The sequence below is a fragment of the Mastacembelus armatus genome, chromosome 16 (assembly GCF_900324485.2).
Source record: "Mastacembelus armatus chromosome 16, fMasArm1.2, whole genome shotgun sequence".
NCBI lineage: Eukaryota > Metazoa > Chordata > Actinopteri > Synbranchiformes > Mastacembelidae > Mastacembelus > Mastacembelus armatus.
The window spans coordinates 11,668,883-11,693,443 of NC_046648.1; the positions used below are offsets into that span (position 1 = coordinate 11,668,883).

The following is a 24,561-nucleotide window of genomic DNA, read 5'->3' on the forward strand; positions in this document are numbered from 1 at the left end:
AGTAGAACTGAAAAAGAAAATGCTGATACATCTGAGGCCTCAATGCAGTCTGAGCCAACTAATTCTAAGCCTACCAACAACACTACTTGGCTACAGTGCTAAACAGACAGGGTTTGGCTGCTCTTAAGACTGATGTCTGTGTTTTTTGTTTGTTGTTGTTCTTTTAATTTGCTACAGGCTTTAAGGAGACTGAAAACACAGTCACATCATAAAGTAGTCCTTACTGCACTTTGCTCCTCCCATCCTGTCCTGTTTCCTGAAGCTATGAAGATGCCCGAAGGGGACGAACTGTACACAAGGCAGCCTCCATTCCAAATTAGTGCAGTCAATCTAGTAGAACACTTTGGTTACCTCTAATGTCATGCAAAGCAGCAAAGCAAACAGTTACTCCCAAATTAAAATGATAATAATTTAATACAAAAGTAAAATCGTGCCCATGCTAGGTCACTAATGTTACCAGAACAAATGTGATAGCTCTAGATACTATCACATTCAGACCAAAAAAACCCAAATCTCACAATGCCAAACCAATGTTATAGCTGCAGACAGCTCCTCCATGGCTGGGTGTTGGAAAGTCTAAACGCATTGTTCATCCAACCATCTACTCTGGCCTTCCCACTTTGACGTTTTGTACTGCTACAGCTACTTCCATCCTTCTTCCTGACAGACAGCAGTCATAATTGACCGGATTGTGTCAAGTAAACACTGGCTACATTTAGGTATTTGAACAAAGGACTGATGTTGTTGATTTTCTCTTGAAATGCATAGGCACTGAATTTAACAAACTAGAAACTGTAAAAATAAATCATCAGACACTGCATGGGAATCTCTTGGCTATTTATATATTATATAATATTATAATTGAAGCTTATCTGACAAACTTAAGATATCCATGTTTTACTTTGAAATACTGTATATGCTAATTTCCCCAGCAAGGCTGATTACACATATCATATACATAATACTTAGTGGCCTATCGACAAAGAAAGGGTCAATGGTCAGCACAGAATCGGTGTCATCTATAATGAATGATTAACGTCAGGTAATGTGCAGTACAGATATGTTCTTGTTTTGTTATATTTCTATAGAATATTTTAGTTGGATCAAGATCTGCTGATACTGAGGCAAGGCTAAAAGACTATTTTGGTGCATTGTGGGTGTTATCAGAAGGACAAAAGGACAGAGAGATGTGGAAAAGAAAAGATCTCGTATCAAGAGTAGTGAGTAGTAGGAGCAGGCAGGGGAGGGTACTGAAATGAAATACATTTCATTTGAAATAAAGTGATGGCAAATATATATCCCTGGAGTTTTCATATCCTCACTCTAACAACTGCAGCTGCCAAATGAATCAGGAGTAGTTGTTACCTCAATTATTTTGCGAAAAGATAAGTATGTTTGAAATTTTGTTTTTGGAAATGTATTGCCCTTGTGCAATTTGTCAGTACTGGTTCTTGAAATGAAAGAAACATTCTTTTTTTTGTGTTTTTTTTTTTTTTTTCTTTGGGATTTCCCTAAAGGTCTGATTCGGTTGCAAGAGCTTATAAAGGCGCCATCCCGGTACAACATCCGGTTAAAGATCCGGCAGCTGCCCGCAGAGACCAAGGATGCCAAGCCACTTTTGAAGGAGATGAAGAGGGGGAAGGAGTTCCACATCATCTTTGACTGTGGCCACGAAATGGCAGCAGGAATCCTGAAGCAGGTGTGTGTGCATGTGTGTGTGTTAGTCTTTGTGGGGACAAACAAATGCAACACAATAACACAATACAGAAAACTAAAGGCACAACCAAAGTCTCTTTTTCTACTTGTTTTAAATAACAAAATACAAACTAAGGGGTGAAGAGCTTTGGCTCACTGCAACAGTAAAAAGAAAAACCACAATTACTTCAGAGAAAACACGAAAGAAATATTGGAGTCTGGGTCTGTGCATAAACAGAAGCTGATACTACCTGTACTGAACAGAGACCTGATGGGTGAAAGTACAGGAAAAGATGGGACATGACAGATGGGTTTGGCGGGGAGTGGCATGCAACATCAGTGGGGAGCACAAACAAAAGGAGGGCAAGGCAGTGAAAGGACACGCATAAGATCAGAGATCAGAATTGTAGTAGCAAAATAAAAGTATGAAGAGAAATGCATCGCACTCACTGGCACTTTGACAGTATGAAACAGACAAGGGTTGAAACCTAAAACTGGAGATGAACTTTGGCGTTAAAGGGGTCCTATTATGCAAATATATAAGCTCTTCTGTGTGGCGTTGATGTGCGCCTCGAAGGAAAGAAAGATAGTAGCATCATTGTTTTCACTGGCGTCACTGCAAACATCCTATGATAGCTTGAAATCTCTGAAGAACACTGAACTGAAGACAATTGTAGCAGTCGTAGCTTTTGCCTCTATCTCCAGGGTGCGTGTACGTTTAACATGCTTGCTGCTGATTAGCTCAGTGGTGGTCATGGGAACGTTCTCTAGACACTGCCTTATTGTCCAAATATGGTACTTCTGGCTCCACAAAAGCAACATGGTGACGTCGATAACAGCTGAAAATGGCAACTGAATTGGCTTCATTCTTGCGGTACGTATGGCTATGGGTGATGTCACACTGTATAGGTCCACCCCCTATGCAGCGTCAATGAATGAACGCTGGAAGATTTTTTTTTTTGCCATCTGCCCAATAATACTGAGACAACTTCAGTATTTGTGCTGGATAGTGATGTGGTGGATGTCGAATCTGAAGTGGTTAGGAGTGAATTTCCAGCCCCGCAACTTTAAAGCCAAAATCAAATTGGCAGTTACAATATTTTCAATACAGGAAATATGTTGAATATACAGTACTGTGCAAAAGTTTAAGGCACTAAAAATACTCAGGGCATGCTTTTAATATAAATTACATAAATTGTGCTTTCATGTATAAATTTACTTCATACCAAATGCAGTGAATGAAACCAAATCTAAATCAAATCAGTATTTGCAGCACTTCCATTTGCCCTTCAACCAGCAGCAGTTCTCTTTAGTTTGACCTGCACACAGCTTCTCTTGGTACTTTGCAGCACCTTGGAGAAGCTGCTGCAGTTCTTCTGTAGATTCAGGGTGTCCCAGTTTTTTTGTTTGTTCATGTGATTCAGACGGAGTCCACACTGCCTGGGCTCTTTGGGAGTCAGACCATCTGCTGTAGGACTCCTGGTTCTTCTTGCCTCAGACAGTAGCTTTTCATGAACTCTAGTGGGTTCTTTATGGACTTGTTGTCCTCTACAGTGTGCTGCACAATGAACCCTGGATCAATCAGACACCTGATGGCGTTGTGTAATAAGAATCTAAAACATCGAAAGTGCCTAAAACTTCTTCACAGTACTGTTGTCATGATTTGTGTATCAATTTGTATGGATCACAACCCCGTCTAACACAAGTACCCAGGACACTGAAGCAGAGTATACCAAGGTTTATTAAATGCAGTACAATGAATGAAATGTGGATCGTGGTTGAAGGCCAGTGGTGATGAGTGATGATCCAAGAAGAGTCGGCAGGTGGTGGTTTCTCCGACGGCCAGTACCGGTACCGCCGGGCTGGTCCTCGGAGATGGAGGTGATATGTCCGTCTCGGGTCCGCAGAGCAATATCTGACGGTGTATGGGTCCCTCTGGGGCCTACCAGAGGCCGGGCTCTCTCCAGGCTCGGAAAACAGGAAACAGATAAGAGAACCAGGTTAATAAAGGAAAGACACAGTAACAGAAACAGTTCTCGCACCTGAACCTCCTCCGGAGCGGGGAGCACAGTAGGTGCCTGTTTAGTGTCAACGAACAGTCAAAATAGTAATCCACTAGAGAGAAAGCGTCCCCCGCGCCGAGTCTATTCCTCTCCGTGGGTCCGATAGTACAGTGCAAGGTCCATAAGCTAGCTCCTCCGAGCCGTATCCACTTAACCAAAAGAACAGAAAAACGCTGGTCACATTGGTGACTCCTCCGATCTCCAGTAGTGCCGGGAGCTAATCGGCTTCCTCGAGAAGGGTCTAACACAGTCACCGAAAAGAATGAAAAGTCACTTGCCGTAAGCTGATGATTCCTCCGATCAAAGCAAACAATTAACCACCGAGCATATACTGCCGAAGCGTGAATCCTCCCGGGAGTAATGCGAACAAACAATCCGGCGATCTGTGTCCCCACGATCCCTGCTACTTAAGCCAGGTCCGCAGGTGACACAGATCAGTAATCAAACCAAGCTCAGGACAGAGCGCCCAAAACATTTCCCCTTGTCCCTTCAAAATAAAATCCCCGAACCGGAAGCCTAGTTTCGGGGATATGACAACTGTATATTTTAGTTATTTTGTTGTCTTAGTTAGGCTGTCAAGTAAAAAAGTTAATTTCTAGTCCTCAATAAAATCAAACACAGTAAAACAAAATGTTAACTAACCATTCTGACATGCCTTATTGCATTCAGGACTTCAATTCAATTTTATTTGTATAGCACCAAATCACAATACAAATCACCTCAAGGCACTTTACAAAAACTAAAAACCCAACAAATCCCTTATGAGCAAGCACTTGGCGAAAGCAGAGAGGAAAAACTCCCTTTAACGGAAAAAAAAAAAATCTCCAGCAGAACCGGGCTCAGTTTGGGCAGCCATCTGCCTCGACCGGTTGGGGTGAGTGGATAGAGGAGAGAGAAACAGCAACAATAAACAACAAACAAGTGCAGTGCAGGTTGGTCTGGCCAGTAAATGCTCATCAGCAATATACATCTCCAAGACCAGGGATACCTGCAGAAGGTACAGAGAGAGAGAGTATAAACTGTGGGAGAGAAAAGGCACCGAGTTGCAAAGTTTCAGTGGTGACATATATGTGACGGGAGGAGAGGAGATGAGAGGAAAAGAGTCGAGGAGAGAAAAGACAGAAAGAGCAGCACAGAGAGAGATAGAGGAGAGAGGAGCTCAGTGTATGATGGGGATTCCTCAGGCAGTCTAGGTCTATAGCAGCATAATTAAGGGATGGTTCAGGGTCATCTGAGCCAGCCCTAACTATAAGCTTTGTCAAAAGGGAAAGTTTTAAGTCTAACCTTAAAAGTATAGAGTGTCTGCCTCTTGAACCCAGACTGGGAGATGTTCCACGGGAGAGGAGCGTGATAGCTAAAGGCTCTGCCTTTGATTTAATTAGTCCAATTAGTCCAGTTAGGTTTCCAGTACTTCAATTCTCCACATAGGTTCAATACAGGCTTTCAGAGTCTAGTTGATCCACAGGAAACAATTAAGTCCAAAAGAGACCAATCAAGCTTTCTTTGAGTCGAATTCAAACTTCTTGGGTATCAGTTCAGATCGGAAATTCTGTTTCCTTCTTATGCATCAAGCATTTCCAAAACAAAGTCACATACTCCCTTCCAGAGTTCCTTAAACGGCAAGGCAACAAGTTCGTAACCCAATCGGGCTTATAAGGGTCAAGTTTGGCTTTTCAAAAAAAACCAACAGACTTGTCTTCCAAAACTCAGGAAGCAAGTGACGTGGGTCAAATAATGCCTTTTACATACAGGTTGAGAATCAAAGTCAAATTATCCTTTCCAAGGTTCAAGTATCATTCCAAAACTAGAGGGGCATTTCCAAGTATAAGTTAAACCATCCAGTGTCAAATCGGCCCAAGGTCGGGTCAGGTAGGGCTAGAGGGTGAGTGCCATGTGGCAACATCACAAACTAGCAAAGGCATGAGGCTGCTGCCCTGCTTTTATGCAGCCAGTTCCAGGTGTAGCAGATTCAGAGAATTACAAAGTCAAGTCCAGGTGAAATCAGTCAAGATAATTTGATAAGTTACCAAACACTAGGTAACAGACACAGGAGCCAGCTTTTCAAAATTGAGGTCTGAGGCAGGAAGTCCATAATCCTGACACTGCCTCCCATTCTACTTTTGGAAACTCTGGGAACCGCAAATAGACTTGCATTCTGAGAGCAAAGTACTCTATTGGAATGCTATGGTACTAATAGGTCTTTTAGGTATGAAGGAGCTTGATCATAAAATAGCAGAAGGATCTTAAATTCTATTCTGGATTTTACAGGGAGTCAATGAAGAGAAGCTAATATAGGAGAAATATGATCTCTGTTGCTAGTTCCTGTCAGAACTCTGGCTGCAGCATTCTGGATTAACTGGATGCTATTTATCTAGTTACTAGGACATCCTGATAATAATTTGGGTTACAGTAATCTACCCTTGAAGTAACATGTTTCAGCTATCCCAAGGAGCCGTCCTCCAGAATGGTCCCAGATCCCAGCTCTTCCAAGGGGCCATCCTACAGAGCAGCCCCAGACTCCAGCGCCTCAGCAGGGGCACTAGCATTAGTACATTGAGGTCCTGGGAGCTGAAGAGGGACCTCAGTGGGGACATATTCGTCAGCACACTGAGTTCCTGGTAGCAGAAGCGAAGCCTCGGCGGTGATGTCATCGTTGGCACACTGAGGTCCTGGAAGCAGAAACGGAGCCACAGCAGGGACGCAATTGTCGGCACACTGAGGTCCTGGAAGCAATGGTAGAGCCTCAGCGGGGAGGCAGTCGTCGCCACACTGAGGTCCTGGAAGCAATGGCGGAGCCTCAGAAGGGACGCGGTTGTCGACACACTGAGGTCCTGGAACCTGGGACTCGGACAGGCAGGCAGACCCTTGGACAGTGAGGACAGAGGCTTGGAGAGGTAGGCCGGAACCTCGGATTCTGGCTGGGCAGCGCTGGACTCTGGCTCTGCCAGTGGCAGTGGAGATTCAGTGCCCGGCATTGGGAACTTGAGAGCCGGTGTCTGAGCCTGGGGAGCCGGCGTCTGAGGGTGGGGAGCTGGCGATTGAGAGCCGTTGAGGGTGCTTGAATAAAAGCCGGAGTACGGAGAATAAGACACCAGAATCTCAGGGAGGACATCAGCACGACACCAGAGAAGACAGCTTCACAAACGAAGGAACAGGCAGGGATAAATAGGGACAGAAGGATAGAGACAGAGGGCAGAGCAGGGATAGTTGACTGATTAAGGATAATTAAAAACAAATCTGCCGGGGACCAACACAGGGAAAACAGGAACATAATACAAAATAACAGTCCTCGGCAGGAAGGCCAAAATAAGGGCCATGACATGCCATGGACTTGTAAAGGAAAACAAACATGGAAGTTTGGCATGTTGCATTCCTTGTCGGCATATTTATGTTGTTCTTACAGCTGCAAATGTGGGGTAACCATTTCTGCCCAAATATTGATGAGGCATTGTGTTTCCTCGCAGGTCCAGGTTTGTCCATGGCTCAATTCTAGCATTAGCACCTGGTAACAGTGAATGCGGCGAGTGAGGGATTCTGCAGTTGATTATTTCCCATAATGCCCTGTGGCTACAGTAGTCCATAGGCATATGCTTTTTGGAGCTGGGCTGCATCAAGGCTGGTTCATAATCACACCATAAATGAACTGAACCAGAGTTTGTTTTGAAACAGTCTGAGACCACCTCATCAAAGGGATCTCGGCCTGCTTGTTTGATACAGACCAGAGTTCGCATGTTTGTATTAACACCTGCACAAAAGGTCTGGACCATGGGTAGAAACAAACTATTGTCCACTTCACACTGACCAAACAAACAAACAAACCAGGTGTGATTAAACCCTGCTTTAAATGTCTATGAAGCCCACATTGTTTGCTGGACACCACCTAGACAGCCATTACCAGAATGATGACATGCAGCTAAACATGTCATTGCTGGTCAGACTGGGGCAAGGCCCAGAGAAAATTACTGATTAGTCTGACATTGTTTTGGCAAAGTTACACCCTGACTCAACATTAATTTTAGTGATCTCTGATTGGCGTAATCTGTTGTCATTATCGCTAACATGAATAACAACAGATTAGCCTTAGCCAGCAGCCTCAAATTTGACTCAGTGTCGCCCGCTGTGGAAAACATTTAACTATGGTCTATGGAGTCTCTAATTTCACATTTCTGACTATGGAGCAGCCAATTACAATAGTCAGTTTCTCAGCGGGTGTGTCGCTAAGTGGGGAAAATCATTTAGAAATGTGAACAAGCAGGTGATGAGCTGTGGGCTTCTGCTTAGAAGTATGTTTCCGTCGGACCGTCACCCAGGCTAATTCTTCAGGCTGATGGAGAATTGTGGAACTGCATTGACAATATTTGTAATTCCATCATAAAAATTACATGCAGCTGAGCAGTGTTTTGTTGATTTGCCATGTGGAGCAAAGTTACCCTTATGTCTATTGTAAACATACAACTGAATTTTCTTTCATTTGTTAATGGGGTGCAATATTTGCAGTGCTTTATAATACTACATTCTATTTCTATTTCATAGCACTTTTAACTAAAATAATAAAATGCATTAGTTCAGACATCCCACCTCTCCCTGGAGTTCCAGGAGTCTCGTGCATATTCACACTGGCTCCCTGATGCCACTATTTTCAAAATTCAAATTACATAAATAAAAAGATGTTTTCAAAGGATGATTTCAGTGCCAATATTCATTTCTTTCAGTGCCAAATTTCTCTCATGCTGACAGTGTGATTAAGAGTGTCACTGTTCTGGCTCCATAGACAGCAAACTACAAGTTAAATTTCATCAAATCAACGTGTCCTTGGTGCAGGAGAAACTGGTCTCTGTGCAGCCGCTGTGAGATGAGTGCGCAGGGGCCATCCCAGGATATAGGATATCCTTCATCCCCACTGTCATCAGGCTCAACTACACCTTCGCCAATGGCAGATGACAACTAACTACTCTCCCTACTTACTAACTTACTCACTACTCACTAACTTACTTACTTACTTACTAAACTGCAAGAATACCTGAATTTCCCTTATCTTAAAAAGCATTGTATGTTTTTTATATACTTTATATGTTTTGCTAATAATTTATTAATCCAAGAACGTGAAATCTTTTCAATATCACCAATATCTTGGCAGTAGGCTATCTTTTGTGATTGTCCCTGCACCCCTCAGGGCACACTGTAATTCTGAGCCTGGGTACTAATGTTAGGCTATATGGAAAAATGTTCAAGTTCCAAGACTTCAGAAATCTGCAACCACTCGTTTATTATAATTTGTAAATGTTTCCCCCCTACTATGTATGTGTGTTGTGTTTTCACAAACAGATGATTTTGCTGTGTATACATGTACAAACTGTCAAAATATCTGAGCCCCCAAGCACAAAAGTCAGTTTTCTGACTATAGCTTAAATGTTTAAAGGTATATTACGTGCCAAGTCTCACAGTGAAAATTAAAGTAACTCACATCTCATTTTGCAGCTTTCAATGGGATTCGACTCGGGTGTCAAGCATGAAAATGCAGCATTCACCTCTGTCAAACTTCCCCTATAGTGTTAATGTTCCGTAAAAAAGGTATAGCATCATTAATTCAAAATGTATGTGATATCAGAATATAATCAAATAGTGAAATAAGTTCCTTAGAAATAGGGCTGTGCCAACTATTGAATTTTATGTTGCATAGTGATAAGATTAAGGTCGATCTCGATACGATTTCGCCATTTTCTATTTGATATGGACAAATATAAGAAATATAAGACTGAGCAGCGAGGCACAAGTTTAATGTGTTTTTATGGTTACCACCCTCTTGTCATACAAGTTTGCTCTAACAACTCATTCTTTCATTGTTTTGACAGACGAACAGCCAGTGGTAATGAAAATAGTGCCGCGCTGAACTAAAGGCAAAGGCAAATTTATTTGTATAGCACCTTTCATACACTACGCAATTCAAAGTGCTTTACAAGGCATACAATTACATTAAAAGCATTGAAAAGAGCATTTAAAAATAAAGACATTTAACATAAAATAAATTTAAATCAAGTAAAGTAAATTAAGACATAAAAGCACATTAAGAAAACAAGGATGAACAATTATTCGAAGGCAGCAGTAAAAAAACAGAGTTTTCAGTCCTGATTTGAATGAGCTGACAGTTTGAGCAGACCTCAGGTGTTCAGGAAGTTTGTTCCACAAGTGAGGAGCATAATGACTGAATGCTGCTTCACTTTGTTTGGTTCTGGTTCTGGGAACACACAGTAGACCTGTCCCAGATAACCTGAGGGGTCTGGAAACCTCATAGGGAACTAATATATCTTGGATATATTTTGGTCCACAACCATTTAGTGCTTTATAAACTAGAAATAAGATTTTAAAATCTATCCTTTGACTAACAGGAAGCCAGTGCAGTGATCTAAGAACTGGTGTGATATGGTCCAGTTTCTTGGTGTTTGTAAGGACTCTGGCAGCAGCATTCTGGATTAGCTGCAGCTGCCTGATTGACTTTTTGCTAAGACCTGTGAACAAGCCATTACAATAATCTAACCTACTGAAAATAAATGCATGAACAAGTCATGAAAACCTTTTGCAATGTTTTTCAGGTGGTAATAGGAAGATTTAGTGATGGATTTTATGTGGTTGTTAAAATTCAGGTCTGAGTCAATGATTACACCAAGGTTTCTGGCTTGATTTGTAGCTTTCAATGACATGGAGTCAAGGTGAGCAATGACCTTTAACCTTTCATTTTTGTGGCCAAAAACAATCACTTCTGTCTTGTCTGTATTGAGCTGGAGAAAATTCTGGCGCATCCATTCATTGACTTGATTAATACACTCACATAATGAAATTAGAGGACTATAATCATGAGATGATACTGATATATAAAGTTGGGTGTCATCTGCATAGGTATGGTAGTCAATGTTGTAGTATTCCATAATCTGAGCAAGGGGCAGCATGTAGATATTGAATAAGAGAGGACCAAGAATAGACCCCTGAGGAACCCCACATTTCATTTTTGTTCGCTCAGACTCATAGTTACCAAGTGAGACAAAATAGTCTCTATCTTGTAAGTAAGATTTTAGCCAATTTAACACTGAGCCAGTAACTCCCACCCACGCTTCTAGTCTATCAAGCAGCACATCATGATCAGCTGTGTCAAATGCAGCACTGAGATCCAGTAGTACTAAAACAGAGGTTTTGGATTCATCATTAATTAAATGTAAATCATTTAAAATTTTAATAAGTGCAGTCTCGGTGCTGTGGTGTGCGCGAAGTGCACTGAAGTGCATTAAAAAGATTGTTTTGCACCATAAATCTGTGAATTTGTTGAGAAACTACTTTTTCAATTATTTTTCCAAAAATGGAAGATTTGATATTGGCCTATATTTACTCACTGCTGAAGCATCTAGATTAGGTTTTTTAAGAAGAGGTTTTATAACAGCAGTTTTTAAGGCCTGGGGAAACTGCCCTGACTGAAGAGAACTATTGACAATCTGCTATACATCTGGAGCTAAGCTGTTAAAACATTTTTAAAAAAAATTTGTTGGTAAAATATCAAGGCAGCATGATGTAGATTTTAATTGTAGAAGCGTTTCTGCCAGAGCTCTGTGATCAAGGAGATCAAAATGTTCTAGATTCACTGGAGAACAAGGAGGCACAGGTGATATTGTCATGTTCCTAGGACTGCAGCTAGAGATAGTTTGTCTTATCTTTGATATTTTGTCTGTGAAAAAGGCTGCAAAATCATTGCATGACTTTTTGGACAGCAGTTCAGAAGGAAGAGAGGGTTTGTGAGTCTGTCTACAACAGAAAACAATGTGCGGGCATTATTGCTGTTTCTATTGATAACCTCTGAGAAAAATGATTGCCTTGCATTTTTTAGTTTTTGGTTATAGTTGTGAAGACTCTCTTTGTACAAGTCGAAATGAACCTGGAGTTTGGTTTTTCGCCACTTGCGTTCTGCTTGTCTGCATATTCTTTTCTGAATTTTAACCACTGTGTCTTTTCTCCAAGGTGACTTTGACTTTTTTCTTGCTGACAATACCTTGGTCCTAATTGGGGCAATGGAATCAATAACAGTCATAACTTTGGAACTCAAACTTCTTACAAGACCATCAACAGGGGCTGATGGCATGGTTGGTGATGGTGCAAAAACCTGAATAAATAATGCACAGCTCTTCTCATTAATATTCCGCTTTTTGACTACCTCTGTTTCGCCTGTGTTCAAAAACAGCAGGGGTGGTTGTTTTAAAAAAAACACAGTAATGATCAGTAATGAACTAATCATATGGCTGGAAGAGAGAGTTAGACCACGTCAGTTAGGTTTACGTACACAGCACAGAGTGTAGGGGAGCAGCTAGCAGCAGCTTACATGCTAATGTTTGGGCTGCTGTAGCTGTGTAATCCAGTACATTAGGAGTGGGACCTGATCAAAGAGAAGATAAACAGAACACAAAATGTTGACAACAACTCAAGTGTCAGTGTTAACGATGAAAACACCCAAATGGACACAGCCAAGGGCTCAAAAGAAAGGGTTGGGGGTTCGAATCCCGACCAGGGCATCGCCAGTGTGGCCCCTTAGGCAAGGTCCTTAACGCTCATTACAAATGAGCGATAGAAATACTGGAGTCATACCGGCTCAGACGTCACGTCACCCGGGTCAACAAGGTGCTAGGGGACCAGGGCAACCTGATGAGAAATGGGCTACTGGAACATGACACTCATGGAGGAGGGCTGAGAATAGAGAACTGTTGGACTGCTGCTACATGAGTAACCCCAGCAATAGGGGATACATGAAGAAGATGTGGGACCTATGGAAACTTCAAAACCCACCATCTATACTAGGGCCAAAACAACTAGTAGCTCAGTGTTCCAACATCTGCAAACGGCAACTGCTGTCACAACTGGAGATCAAAGAGATACAACACAAATGCTACCGCAAGGGGGAGCCAGGACGCAAGGTCAGGGGGGAAACCAATACCATCCCCACCCGAGATTGGGTACCAAGCCCCAATAACAAGCCCCCACATGCTCAGCACAAGAGCAGCTGACCTGAGAGTGAAGATCGTGAGTAAGATGGACACCTGGAACCTCCGTAGCCGGTTACCAAGACTAAGTGATGTACCATCTGAAAGTCTACTAGAAGATGTGGATTCAGCATTATGAACAATCCCTACTGTGGCCATCACTGAGACCAACAAGCTGATATACACCACAGCAACAGTGATCCTTGAGATGCTTGGCCACAAATACACACCACCACCATGGAGCAGTATCCTGCATGGAGAAGGAGGTTAGAGGCAAAAATAAGGGCAAAACGGAGAGAAGTTAGCCAACTATCAGAACTGCAGAGAAGTGGGATGAATTTGGGTAAGATGTACAGCAAGCTGTTTATACCAGAGGCCCTGGAGACTGCCAAACAATGACTCACAGCCCTGGCCACACGCCTGAAGAGGTACACCAGAGAAATTGAAGCAAGGAGAATAAACAGGATGTTCTCCACCGAACTGTCCAAAGTGTACTCTCAGTGGGGGGGGCAGGGTAGTAACATGAGAACAGACCCACCAAGGCTGGAGACTGAACAATACTGGAAAAACATATGGGAGAGGGAGGCATCACATAACACCAATGCAGACCTGAGAGCAGACCGCAGCAACCTCCCAGAACAGGAACCAGTAACCATCACAACGACAGATATCCGAGAAAGGGTCTCAAACATGAAGAACTGGACAGCCCCAGTTCCCAGAAAGGAATGGGTAAGGACACCAGGGGGGCAAAACATCAACTACTGGTGGATAAAGCGGTCGCTCGAGACTGTAAGACCAGGCAGACCAACCTGTGCACCGCCTGGATTGACTACAAGAAAGCCTACGACTCAATGCCTCACACATGGACCCTGGAATGCCTGGAGCTGTACAACATCAATAGGACCCTAAGAACCTTCATAAGGAACTCAATGGGACTGTGGAATACAACTCTAGTGGCCAACCTCAAGCCAATTGCACAAGTCTCCATCAAGTGCGGCATCTACCAAAGAGATGCTCTGTCCCCGCTGCTGTTCTGCATAGGCCTGAACCCCCTCAGCCAGATCATCACTAAGACTGGCTTTGGATACCGACTGCGAAATGGAGCAACCATCAGCCACCTCCTGTACCTGGTTGACATCAAGCTGTATGCCGGGAATGAGCGAGACATCGACTCACTGATCCATACCACCAGGATATACAGCAACGACATTGAAATGTCATTCAGTCCGAATGACATTCCAATCGTAGCAGCACAAGAACAAGCCCTGAGCACAAGAATCGATAGAAGCTGGGGTCTACCACATCAGGTAGGACCCCAGGTGCAGGCTGTGCAAAGATGCCCCTGAGACAATCCAGCACATAACAGCAGGTTGTAATGTGCTAGCAGACAGGGCATACATGGAATGCTACGATTAGTGCCTCTGTGCTGTCTTTCAGTCCAGCTTTTTCCAGCCACCAGAAGGACTTTTCGATATCAGCCACTTCTTGTATCTGTCGGTGGTACATACCGTGCAGGGGCTTGTCCTGCCATGATGGTTCTTGCTCCTCTTCCTCTGCATCGGGCTTCTGTTGCCTGAGATATTCGCTAAGTATTCCATCGCTTGGGGCCATGTACTCATCCATGTACTCATGGATCTTTGTACTGTTTGTATATGAACAGTAGAAGAAATATAAACATGACAATTGTAATGCCATTAGATCCTCAACCTTAGATGTAATGTTTATGCACTGAGAGGTTAAGCTATGTCAAAAACAACCTGTCAGTCAAATATTTAACAAATTTAAAAAAAAAAAATTGTGTCCACATTGTGAGAAATAGAGTGAAGGTTAGAGAGTATTTGTGAAGGCCTTGGTTATTTGTTTTTCTTTTTGTCCCAGTCCATCACTGCACACCAAAGGCCTTACTTTCTAATCCAAAATGAATCAGTTTAGCAATAAGCCTGTCACAACTCTTTACAAATTACATGCTTATTTAGTCTATAGATTTCAGGGATCAGTAAGGAAAGCCAGCCTCACATTGCCTGAAGATGTCACTCTACAGAAACAATTTCATTAGTATGGCTGAAAGGTGAGTTTTATTTCCCATGATGATGTATGTGTTGTTTTGTAGGATTTTCTGTATTGATGAGTATATTATTAAAGACCTTTCTTAAGAAAACCAACACCATTTTTACGTTACAGTGGTGGTTTTTCATATACCCTGTTACTGTTACCTGTTAAACGTTACTTTAGCTTTGTACTCCGTTTTACACATTGGCTTTATTTTGTACCCCAAAAGTGTAATTTTGCATAAAAAAAGACCTTTGCAATGTGTAAGTCAGTTTTCAAGCATTAATTTTCTCTTGCTTGCAGGATTTATCTAATATTAAAGACATCATGCTTCATCCCAACATTCTGTCACTATTCCATGATGTTTAATAAGTGAATGAGCCTGAGTCGTATATTGCTGAGCAAGGTCAAGTACTCCTTCTGTAATCATTATATTAGAGAAAAACTTGCTAATGGGAGATAATGAAAGATATAGCTGTCCTTCTTTGATGTTGTTATTGTGTGACACACAACAGTTCGACGTATTCTTCATCAGCAAATCTTTACGCTCAAATGAAGAAACAACAAGGTGGACAAGTAAGGTGAAAAGATTGATGTTAATTTCATTTCCGTCTTTCCAGCCCAAGACATGTTGCACCAAGACCAGTAGGGGAAGTCTTATTTATGCTGTGTATAGTTAGGGTTCACACATTCAACAAAAGCAAAAAAAAAAAAAAATCAAATGCCAAAACATATAAAAGTTTCAAGCACTTTTAACAAAATGGATACACCAATGTCACATGATACCATGCTAAAAGGTTGTGTTTCATGGTAGATCCCTTTAACCCTATTATTATTGCAGCGTATTACACTGCATATAATATGTACTTAAAATTTTATTATTTCCAACCTAACATGAATGGTATACATGTGTTTTACTAAAACATAGGCTACTTAATTCAAACGTACTTTATTCTGTTCAAATAAGTAACAGAGAAGTTTGGTTTAGGCTTTAATGTACATATTTTCTAACTGTTTACTTTTACATGACAATAGAGAATTTGACAATATATAATTGATTGGATTTGCATGCTATCTAATTCTCGAGTATTACCTTCCCTATCCAGATAAAGAGCAGGACAGAGCTGCTAACATCATCATACACTGAAATACTGTAGCATCCCCTTGGCTTCCAACTGTGGAAGTACCTGTTTTGAATGGGCAGGACAACCTCTGAACCCCCTCAACATTGAAATGTTATTAGTAAATAACAAGCTCCTTTTTGCTAAAATAGCAAAGGGTTTCCAAATATTTGAGGACTCTGCTTATAAATTTCTAAAACTGACAGCTTTCAGCCAAAAAGCACCTTAACTCCAGCACTGGTGGTGGTAGCCTTGCAAGTGTCTGTGTGCAGACCTTCAAAAAAATCATGGCTTTGCAAATAACAAGAAATGGTTTGGGGTTTGATTGCCTCATGATGTGTAAGCTAAGAGAAACTGTTTGCGTTTCAAACAGACTTTCCAAATGACCTTTGCAATATGCAATTTCCTTTAACTGTAAACCCAAATTTACTTACATGTGGTCCTGTACTAGGTTGTATGCTTCCGGCACTGTACCATCGGCAGCTCTGGCTTAGCATTGAGCTTTTTTCTCTTTTTTTCTTAGCCCTGCTAGCATCCCTGCTGGAGAATGACTCTCACCCATTGCATGAGACTGGCAGCACTGGACAGCTTTGTCAGTGACAGACTGCTCCATCCCAAATGTCTGATGGAGCATTACCTTCCTGGTCCTTCCTTTCTGCTGCTGTCAGAATGTACAAGCAGCAGTCCACCCACTAGACATAACTTCTGACATCCCTAGTTGACCAAAGGCTGTAAAAAACATTCTATTACTCCAGAGTGCAATATGTTTGCCATTATTATATATTTTTTATTACTTTCACTTTTCCTAGACTCTTATTGTATATACTTTGTAAATACCTATAGGACCTTTTTTTGCTGCTATTCCTTCTATTTCTCCTTAGCTGCTGTAACATTTGGAGTTTCCCCACCATGGGACAAATAAAGGTTCATCTCATCTCAAGTTTTCTTATTCTATCTTATTTCCAGTTTTGTCCAACGTTACCATTTTTTTCTTGGGTAGACAGATCTTTAAACACTTACAATTTATACGAATAGTTAAAGATGTTGTATCTGCATCATGAAGTGCTACAACAGGGTGCTTTTCTGTTGATGTTGATATTGTGGTTCAAAAATCAGCAATTATAACTGAATGTAATCATCCAAAAAATAAAATTGTCTGTCCGTCCGTCCGTCCGTCCGTCCGTCCGTCCGTCCGTCCGTCCGTCCGTCCATCTATCCATCTATCTAGTCACTCTGTGGTACTGGTTGTAGATTAATGTGAAAAAATTACTCTCATTACTCTCTGAATGCATTGTATATACACTCTGAAAGGATTCTGGGACTCATCTGCCATAACAAGGTCCAGGAAACAACACAATATGAGTCACTTCTGAGTGGGCTGGACCTCTGATGGAATCTTTGGCCCTTTCTCAAGGTTTCCCACCTGATGTCATCAGCCATTATCCCCTTCTGGTTGTTTAATCATCCTCTGCATACAGTACTAATCTCTGATTCATTTTGGTTTAATTAGCCACAGCACAGCAGACAGGACGGTAACGTCATTATATACCTACATACAGCTGGAATAAGGTGGCACGCAGCCAGCAGACACACAAAGACACAGACACAGTCTGGGTGATAATAGAATAGCAGAGACAAAGTTGGTTATATTTGAAATTTTTTTTTTTAGATGTGCATTTTAGAAATTGATTGCCTTAATGATGCAAGTGAGTACATATTCTTGCAAACGTTAGTCTCAGTAAGCAGACACATGACTCTGATGTCTGTGCTAAACTCTGAGAGCAGCAGTGACCAAATATTCATATTTTGTTGCTTATCTGGATCCAGGTTGTTGTGGCAAAGCAAAGTAGAACCGATTCCCAGATCCCTGGCAATGTTGAAAGGATTCCCAGGCCAGATGGGATATGTAATCCTTCCAGCATGTTTTGGGTTTACTCAATGGCCTCATCCCTGTTTAAAATGCCTGAATCAACTCGACAGTGAAATGTGCAGGGAAGAATCTTGATCACATTTCCCAGACAACCTGAACTGGCTCTCTGTACAAATAGCAACTATGTTATGGATAGGGGTATTTTCACATTTCTTGGTTGATATTGTCATTTAGGCATGTTCCCAGTGGAGCCAGTATTGTGAGATACATACCATATTTGTATTTTTGCAAATTCTAGTCAACGGTGTAAGTATCCCACCGCACTAGATGTTTTATGTTTATTTTGAGGGCAATTACTGTAAAATAAATAGCAGCTTCCCAGCAATCTCCCACAACTTCTACACTCTGGACATCTTGTGACTTCAGAGTGACATCTTTCAGGCAATGAAATGACCCTGATATTCCACACCTAGAGTCATGCTTTATCCTCTGTATCTACATAAATATATGGTGGATCCAAGCTCTGTGTCATACTTTATCTGTTTTTCTTTTTGGTGTCTCAAGCTGTGGCTGCAGCAGTGTAGCAGAATATTATTAGTATTACACGGTAACGCAGTCACACAAACAAATGTATATGTGCTCAGTATGACAAAATATTTTATTTGCCACCCTATTCATTTATAAATCTCTCCCTCTCCCAATCTCTCTCTGCCTTTATCCTGTTTCTTTCTTTAATAGGCTCTCGCCATGGGGATGATGACTGAGTATTATCACTATATCTTCACTACTCTAGTAAGTAGCAAAAAGGCTGTGCTGTACAGTTGCTTTGTCATCAGGTCTAACTCAGAGCTCCATATCCCCATAAAGATTTATTGCATGCTCAAATGTCACAGCTCATAAAGATACTGGGTTCAAGTGCACGACTTAGAGAGTGTTCACCTTTCTTCACAGTAGTGCAGATTAAAGCTATGTTCACATTACAGTGTTCATATATGTATGTATATATATATATATATATATATATATATATATATTTATATATTTATATATAATTATATATATATATATATATTTATATATAATTATATAATTTCCCAAAAATTCTTTTTTGTGTTCATAGTTCAAGTGATGTTTGTGACAAGCTTTGAAATGTGTCTTATGCATACAAGAACTACAGTAACTTAATTTGTGCAATGGTCAAATTGTGCCGTTTCCTTAAAAACAGATCAGTTACAATATGTTCTTTCGAGTTTGGCTTAGTGAGAAATTTCAACAAATCTGAAACTTTCACATACCCCTGTCACTGTTTTTGCTCTCCTCCACTTTATTTTTTTTTTTGTCACTGAATGATGACAGCAACCAATGTGTTCATGCAAAGAAGAGTAAAAATATTTACAATGTACTTAAATGTAAATGAAATGGACCCAAAACCACACATGAAAGTGGCTCGGATTTTAAACAGTCAGATTTGGTTTGTTCATACATTGTTGAAAAAATCAAATCACCCAGCAAAATCACCAGTATTAAATCAGCACTATTTGTGTTTATATATGAACAGTATAAACACATTTTTGTGTTAAATTAACACTTCCATAGTTTAAGACTGTGTGTGTACTTAAAGGGAAGGATCTTTTTAACATGAGGCAACTAAAGACTGGTAAGAGGGGAGGGTCAAGAAAGCGGGCATAGGGCAGGCTATGGCTTAATGCAAAAACAGGCACAATGCAAACACTGGAGACAGGACTAGAGCACAACAGCAGTACAGGACAAAAGCAAGTGGGACAGTATATGTCTATTAAGGAGTGAATGAGGTAATGGGACACATGGAAAGGGGGATAGGCTGAGGTTACTCAGGGCAGTTCGCAATGGCAGGATCTGAAACTGAAAAGTTAGAGAAATGGCAAAGCAAGCAGATAATGACTGGAAATGAACTGTGACATAAAAAATGCCATTCTTTTTTATGATCCATTCATTTTGGCTCATTCCTTTGACTCCCATTTTTCCAGATTCACAGACAGTATTAACATATGTACCAAAGAGCAACTCGAGACATCAAGATATATTTCTTTAGCGTCATCCTGTCCTCCTCCTCTTCTGAATGTTAATGTTCTTCATCTCCTTCCTATCATTTTTTTTCCCACTTTATTTCTGTCATCTTCCTCTTTTCTTCTTCCTCTCCTTTTTATATTCCTTCATATGCTGTCTTCCACATGCATGTTTGAAAGGAGCTTTATATCTTTCTAGCCTTTCTGCCAATTTGTCCCATTTGGCCAACTATGGTACTGCAGGTAAAAATTCCCAAAAAGTCTTTGGTATAGAGTGCATTTATGTAGCTCATTTATACAACACTCACACCAATGACTCCTACCAGATATCCATCCATCTTTTACCTGTACCTGCTTATTAATAAGAGTTGTAGTAGTGTAGTTTGTTGAATGGTGACAGCCAGTTTGGAATCTGAAAATTTAGTGTATCATCCAAAGAGAGGGAAGCCAGAAGAAAGTGTTACTATTAAGTTTTCACCTAAATGCCAAAGTCAGGATTCAGAGTCTGATATTATGCAGCTGAATAAGTGACCATGCTTTGGTTACCACAGGATCAGGTCCATTTCATTGTCCACACAATAAAATTTAAAACAATTCACATCTATAGACTGTATCTACACTACTATCAAGCATAATCCTTAGCTAATTCTAAGTGACCATGTGCACATCAACCAAACCTCGGTAGGGTAGGTGCTGGATACAGAAAAATCTATAATACATGTACACTGAAGTCATAGTTCACCTTTATTAGCTGTGCTTCAACATGTCGTCCTCAGGCATTTGCCTGAGGGTGTTTGGTCAAAACATTGCTAAAAAAAAGTGAGCTGTGAATTAAATGGGTGCATACTCTGTATTATTACTCTAAGCTCCCTGACTGCACAAACTTGCTGTCAGTCCATGTTCCAGGTCAGAGATTAGACTCAAATCAAACTCTTTATGAAGCTCCATCCCACTCTTATTCAAAAGAAGCTGTTTTGCCTGGGATCAAAACACTCTCTTTTTCCGTCTGTTCTCCCTCTCCCATGTCCTTTACTTTTTAAACATCAAATTCCTTTGGAAATTGAATTCTTCAGGTATTTAATTGTCTATGCTTTTCATCACAGTGTCTAAAAGGGATTTTTTTTCAGTAACATCTCAATGTAGGTACTTCCTCTCTGCACCCATTCACTGTGGCACAATTTTTACAAGGTACTGTAATTAAAAATCCCTCTGGTGGTTTATAGAAAGATAAGTGAAATACAAACATGAATGAGGTGGGGCAGGTTGTATCAGATAGAGGGGTGTCTTATCATTTCCCGCACTGCTGCGCTGGTCCACTGCTGACCTGAGCCTGATTCTCCCAGCAGAGTGAACAGCCCATTAATACTGGGCTTTATTCACTTACTGTTAAGTTTTTTAAATATATATATGTTTTTTTCATATATTTCCTGTGACTAACATTTTTTCCTTCTCTCCAGGATCTGTTTGCACTGGATGTAGAACCTTACCGATACAGTGGTGTTAATATGACAGGCTTCAGGATCCTCAACACTGAGAACAGCCAAGTAGCCTCCATCATTGAGAAATGGTCCATGGAACGCTTGCAGGCACCACCTAAACCTGACTCTGGTCTACTGGACGGCTTCATGACCGTGAGTCTCATGGATAAAATTAATGTGTCATGAATGAATGAATCCCTCTGTCCATCATTTAGTCAGGCTGTAGCTAATGAAATCCAAACTCCTTATGTATCATGTACCAGGGCTATCCATGTTTGTCTTTTCAGGTCACTTGCACACCTGTAGTTTGGGTCATTTGGTTTGGAATGGAAAGAAAAACATAGTACATTGTTGCTTTGTGTTTGCCTACAAAGTGTTCTTATAATAATAATAGAACCTTCAACTGGACTGCAGATATCAAGACTGTAGATATCAAGAACAATAATAATCTGAAACAGGCGAAATGAAAAGTAAAAAGGGTAAAACATGTTGGAGTAACTATCCATTAATGTCAACTGGATATGGCAGCATCACATCCCACCTTTGTTGCATCAGTTGGACATAAGCCACTTCCATCTTACTGCTGGACCTCCATTAGACATGCCAGTGCTGGAGCAGCTTGTGTCTCTAAACTGTGATATTCACTTACTGTATGAATGACTGTAGGAATACACAGTCTTTTTTGGCAGTTGCCAAAAATATATATTTTCATCTTAGTTTGTCATTTATCTGACTACATACCAATAGAAAATTATGCTAGAACAAGTACAGTGTTCTGGGTTACAATGTTGTGATGAAAATGATAAACACTGAAATGTTACAACTACAAAAGCTAGAGAACGAATCTGACAACAGTCTGTTCAATCAACTGACCATAGCCTCTGGTGGACATAGAGTGAACATTAAATAGTAAGACAATAGTCTTCGAGCATAAAAATAGAGGGGATTGTATATTGTCAACTGCATGCCGACAGTGCAGATTTATGGGTTTATAAAAACAGAAGTGTACCTGTTGCCTGAAATGGCCAAGTGACAGGCGTGTGAAACGTTCCAGAGATGCTTCAAAAAGTGTGGTTTACCCTTTAGAGAGCTTGGTTTGTCTCTGAACCTCTTTGAGGCAACTAGAATTTCCAAGTGTTATTCCAGTATTACCCTGCTGCTTGCTGTTTTTTTACGGAAATAAAATCACAGATGATATAGAGCATTGTTCTGGATATAATAGACTTGTTATATTGCATGTGCTGTGGCTTCTCTTACTGTAACTTTCCAGTCATCCTTACGGGATCAAATGGAAAACATTGGTGCCCTGAGCTGTGAGCCCTGGGTGCGATAAGAAGAGTGTCTGTCACTGTGATCTGAAACCTTTCTGATCAGAGCACACGCCTGAAATAAATGCTCCTCCACACAGCTTTCATACCACTCTTTTATCTGGGAACGCTGCCAAAATATGTCAACCCACCAGAGAGAAGAAATGGGAAGGAAAAGAGAGTAATGGAGGAAATTAGATGAGGGGAATGAATGAAAAAGAGAAGAAGGACAAAAGGTGGGTTAAGGGAGGCAGAAATGAAATCAGAGTCCTTGTGTTTTATTCCCAGAACTGTTGAGGTGTTAAATGTTAGGCGAATGTAGCCACTTGGTCTGATTCCAGCTGGAAGCAGTGGCAGCAGTGGCAACATGTTGGCTGCTGATTGAAAACACTGGCTTACCTCTGGGGAATAACAGATTCTCTTCTTTTTTAAAACAGTGAGATGTTGCTGAGTCATGTTTCTGGATTGATATTGAAGAGAGGGTGTTACTCACTTTAAGCCCCTTTTGTTGAATTTGTGGCTCAATCAATACTCTTTCCCACTTGAGACCTGAAATGGACTGTGTGTGTGTAATAACTGGACCTTTTCAAAACACAAAAAGAGAGTGCCTTTATAGCTACTAGCTATCAGCACAAGCTGCTCCATTGAGTCCTAGAGTCAGTTTTATGTCTTAAGTCTCCATAAAGAAGAAGAAATGAGGCAAAATAAAAAAAAGTCTTTCTCATCATCTTTGTGTTTATATTTATCTCTCTTGTTCTATTGTATGCTGCAGCATTGAGAGTCAACCTGTGAGCCAAACTGGATAGTTATTTTTGGATCAGCAGCTTATGTGCTGTGACCCTGCTCATCAGTGAATTAATGGCATATGGGTTTGAAGGTGGGAATTGATTAATTAGACAAATGGCAATCAGTCAGCAGCTAATGCATATTGACACGGTGAAAGGTTCAGTAAACATTTGAATAACAGCTTAATTTGTGTTCTGTATTTACGGTTTGGTGTGCTTAAGTAGTGAACTGCTGATGTACTGAAACTTGTCAGCAACTCACAGATCAGGACAGATTCTACTACGTGAGCAATCCAGACTTCACTTTCTTAAACTACAGTACTTTGTCAGTCAGCAATTTGACTGGTATGGAAAACATAAATTTAAGTTGTAATTTAAACTAAAAGACAGCTAATGTTCAGTATACAGGCAGGTGACATCTTTGGCCAGCTGTAGCAGTGGAGGCAACATTGTTTGGCAATAACTGCAGGTCCCACACTGATCAAATAGTGATGTTTAGGTCAATATTTGTAAAAGTATAGGAATACAGGAATGAATTTAACTTGGAATCAAACAATAGATAGACTCTTGAGTGTGTATAGTCTTAATAAAGCTATCTATCTATCTACAGTGGGTACGGAAAGTATTCAGACCCCTTTAAATTTTTCACTCTTTGTGTCATTGCAGCCATTTGCCAAAATCAAAAAAGTTCATTTTATTTCTCATTAATGTACACTCAGCACCCCATCTTGACAGAAAAAAACAGAAATGTAGAAATTTTTGCAAATTTATTAAAAAAGAAAAACTGAAATCTCACATGGTCATAAGTATTCAGACCCGTTGCAGTGACACTCATATTTAACTCACATGCTGTCCATTTCTTCTGATCCTCCTTGAGATGGTTCTGGAGGAACCGCCCAAGAACCGCCCAAGGAGCTCAGAGACAGAATTGTGGCAAGGCACAGATCTGGCCAGGGTTACAAAAGAATTTCTGCAGCACTCAAGGTTCCTAAGAGCACAGTGGCCTCCATAATCCTCAAATGGAAAAAGTTTGGGATGACAGAACTCTTCCTAGACCTGGCCATCCAGCCAAACTGAGCAATCGTGGGAGAAGAGCCTTGGTGAGAGAGGTAAAGAAGAACCCAAAGATCACTG

At 40.9% G+C, this 24,561-nt stretch overlaps 1 protein-coding gene across 2 annotated transcripts in view; it reads left to right on the forward strand.

The window, feature by feature from the left end:
* Nucleotides 1-24,561, forward strand: part of grik2 (glutamate receptor, ionotropic, kainate 2) — a 278,051-nt gene that overhangs the window by 99,897 nt on the left and 153,593 nt on the right. For both annotated transcript variants that reach the window (XM_026293759.1, XM_026293760.1), the window contains 3 exons: nucleotides 1,518-1,699; nucleotides 18,551-18,604; nucleotides 21,315-21,488. In XM_026293759.1, coding sequence (XP_026149544.1) covers nucleotides 1,518-1,699; nucleotides 18,551-18,604; nucleotides 21,315-21,488 — 410 coding nt within the window. The remainder of the gene's footprint in view (nucleotides 1-1,517; nucleotides 1,700-18,550; nucleotides 18,605-21,314; nucleotides 21,489-24,561) is intronic.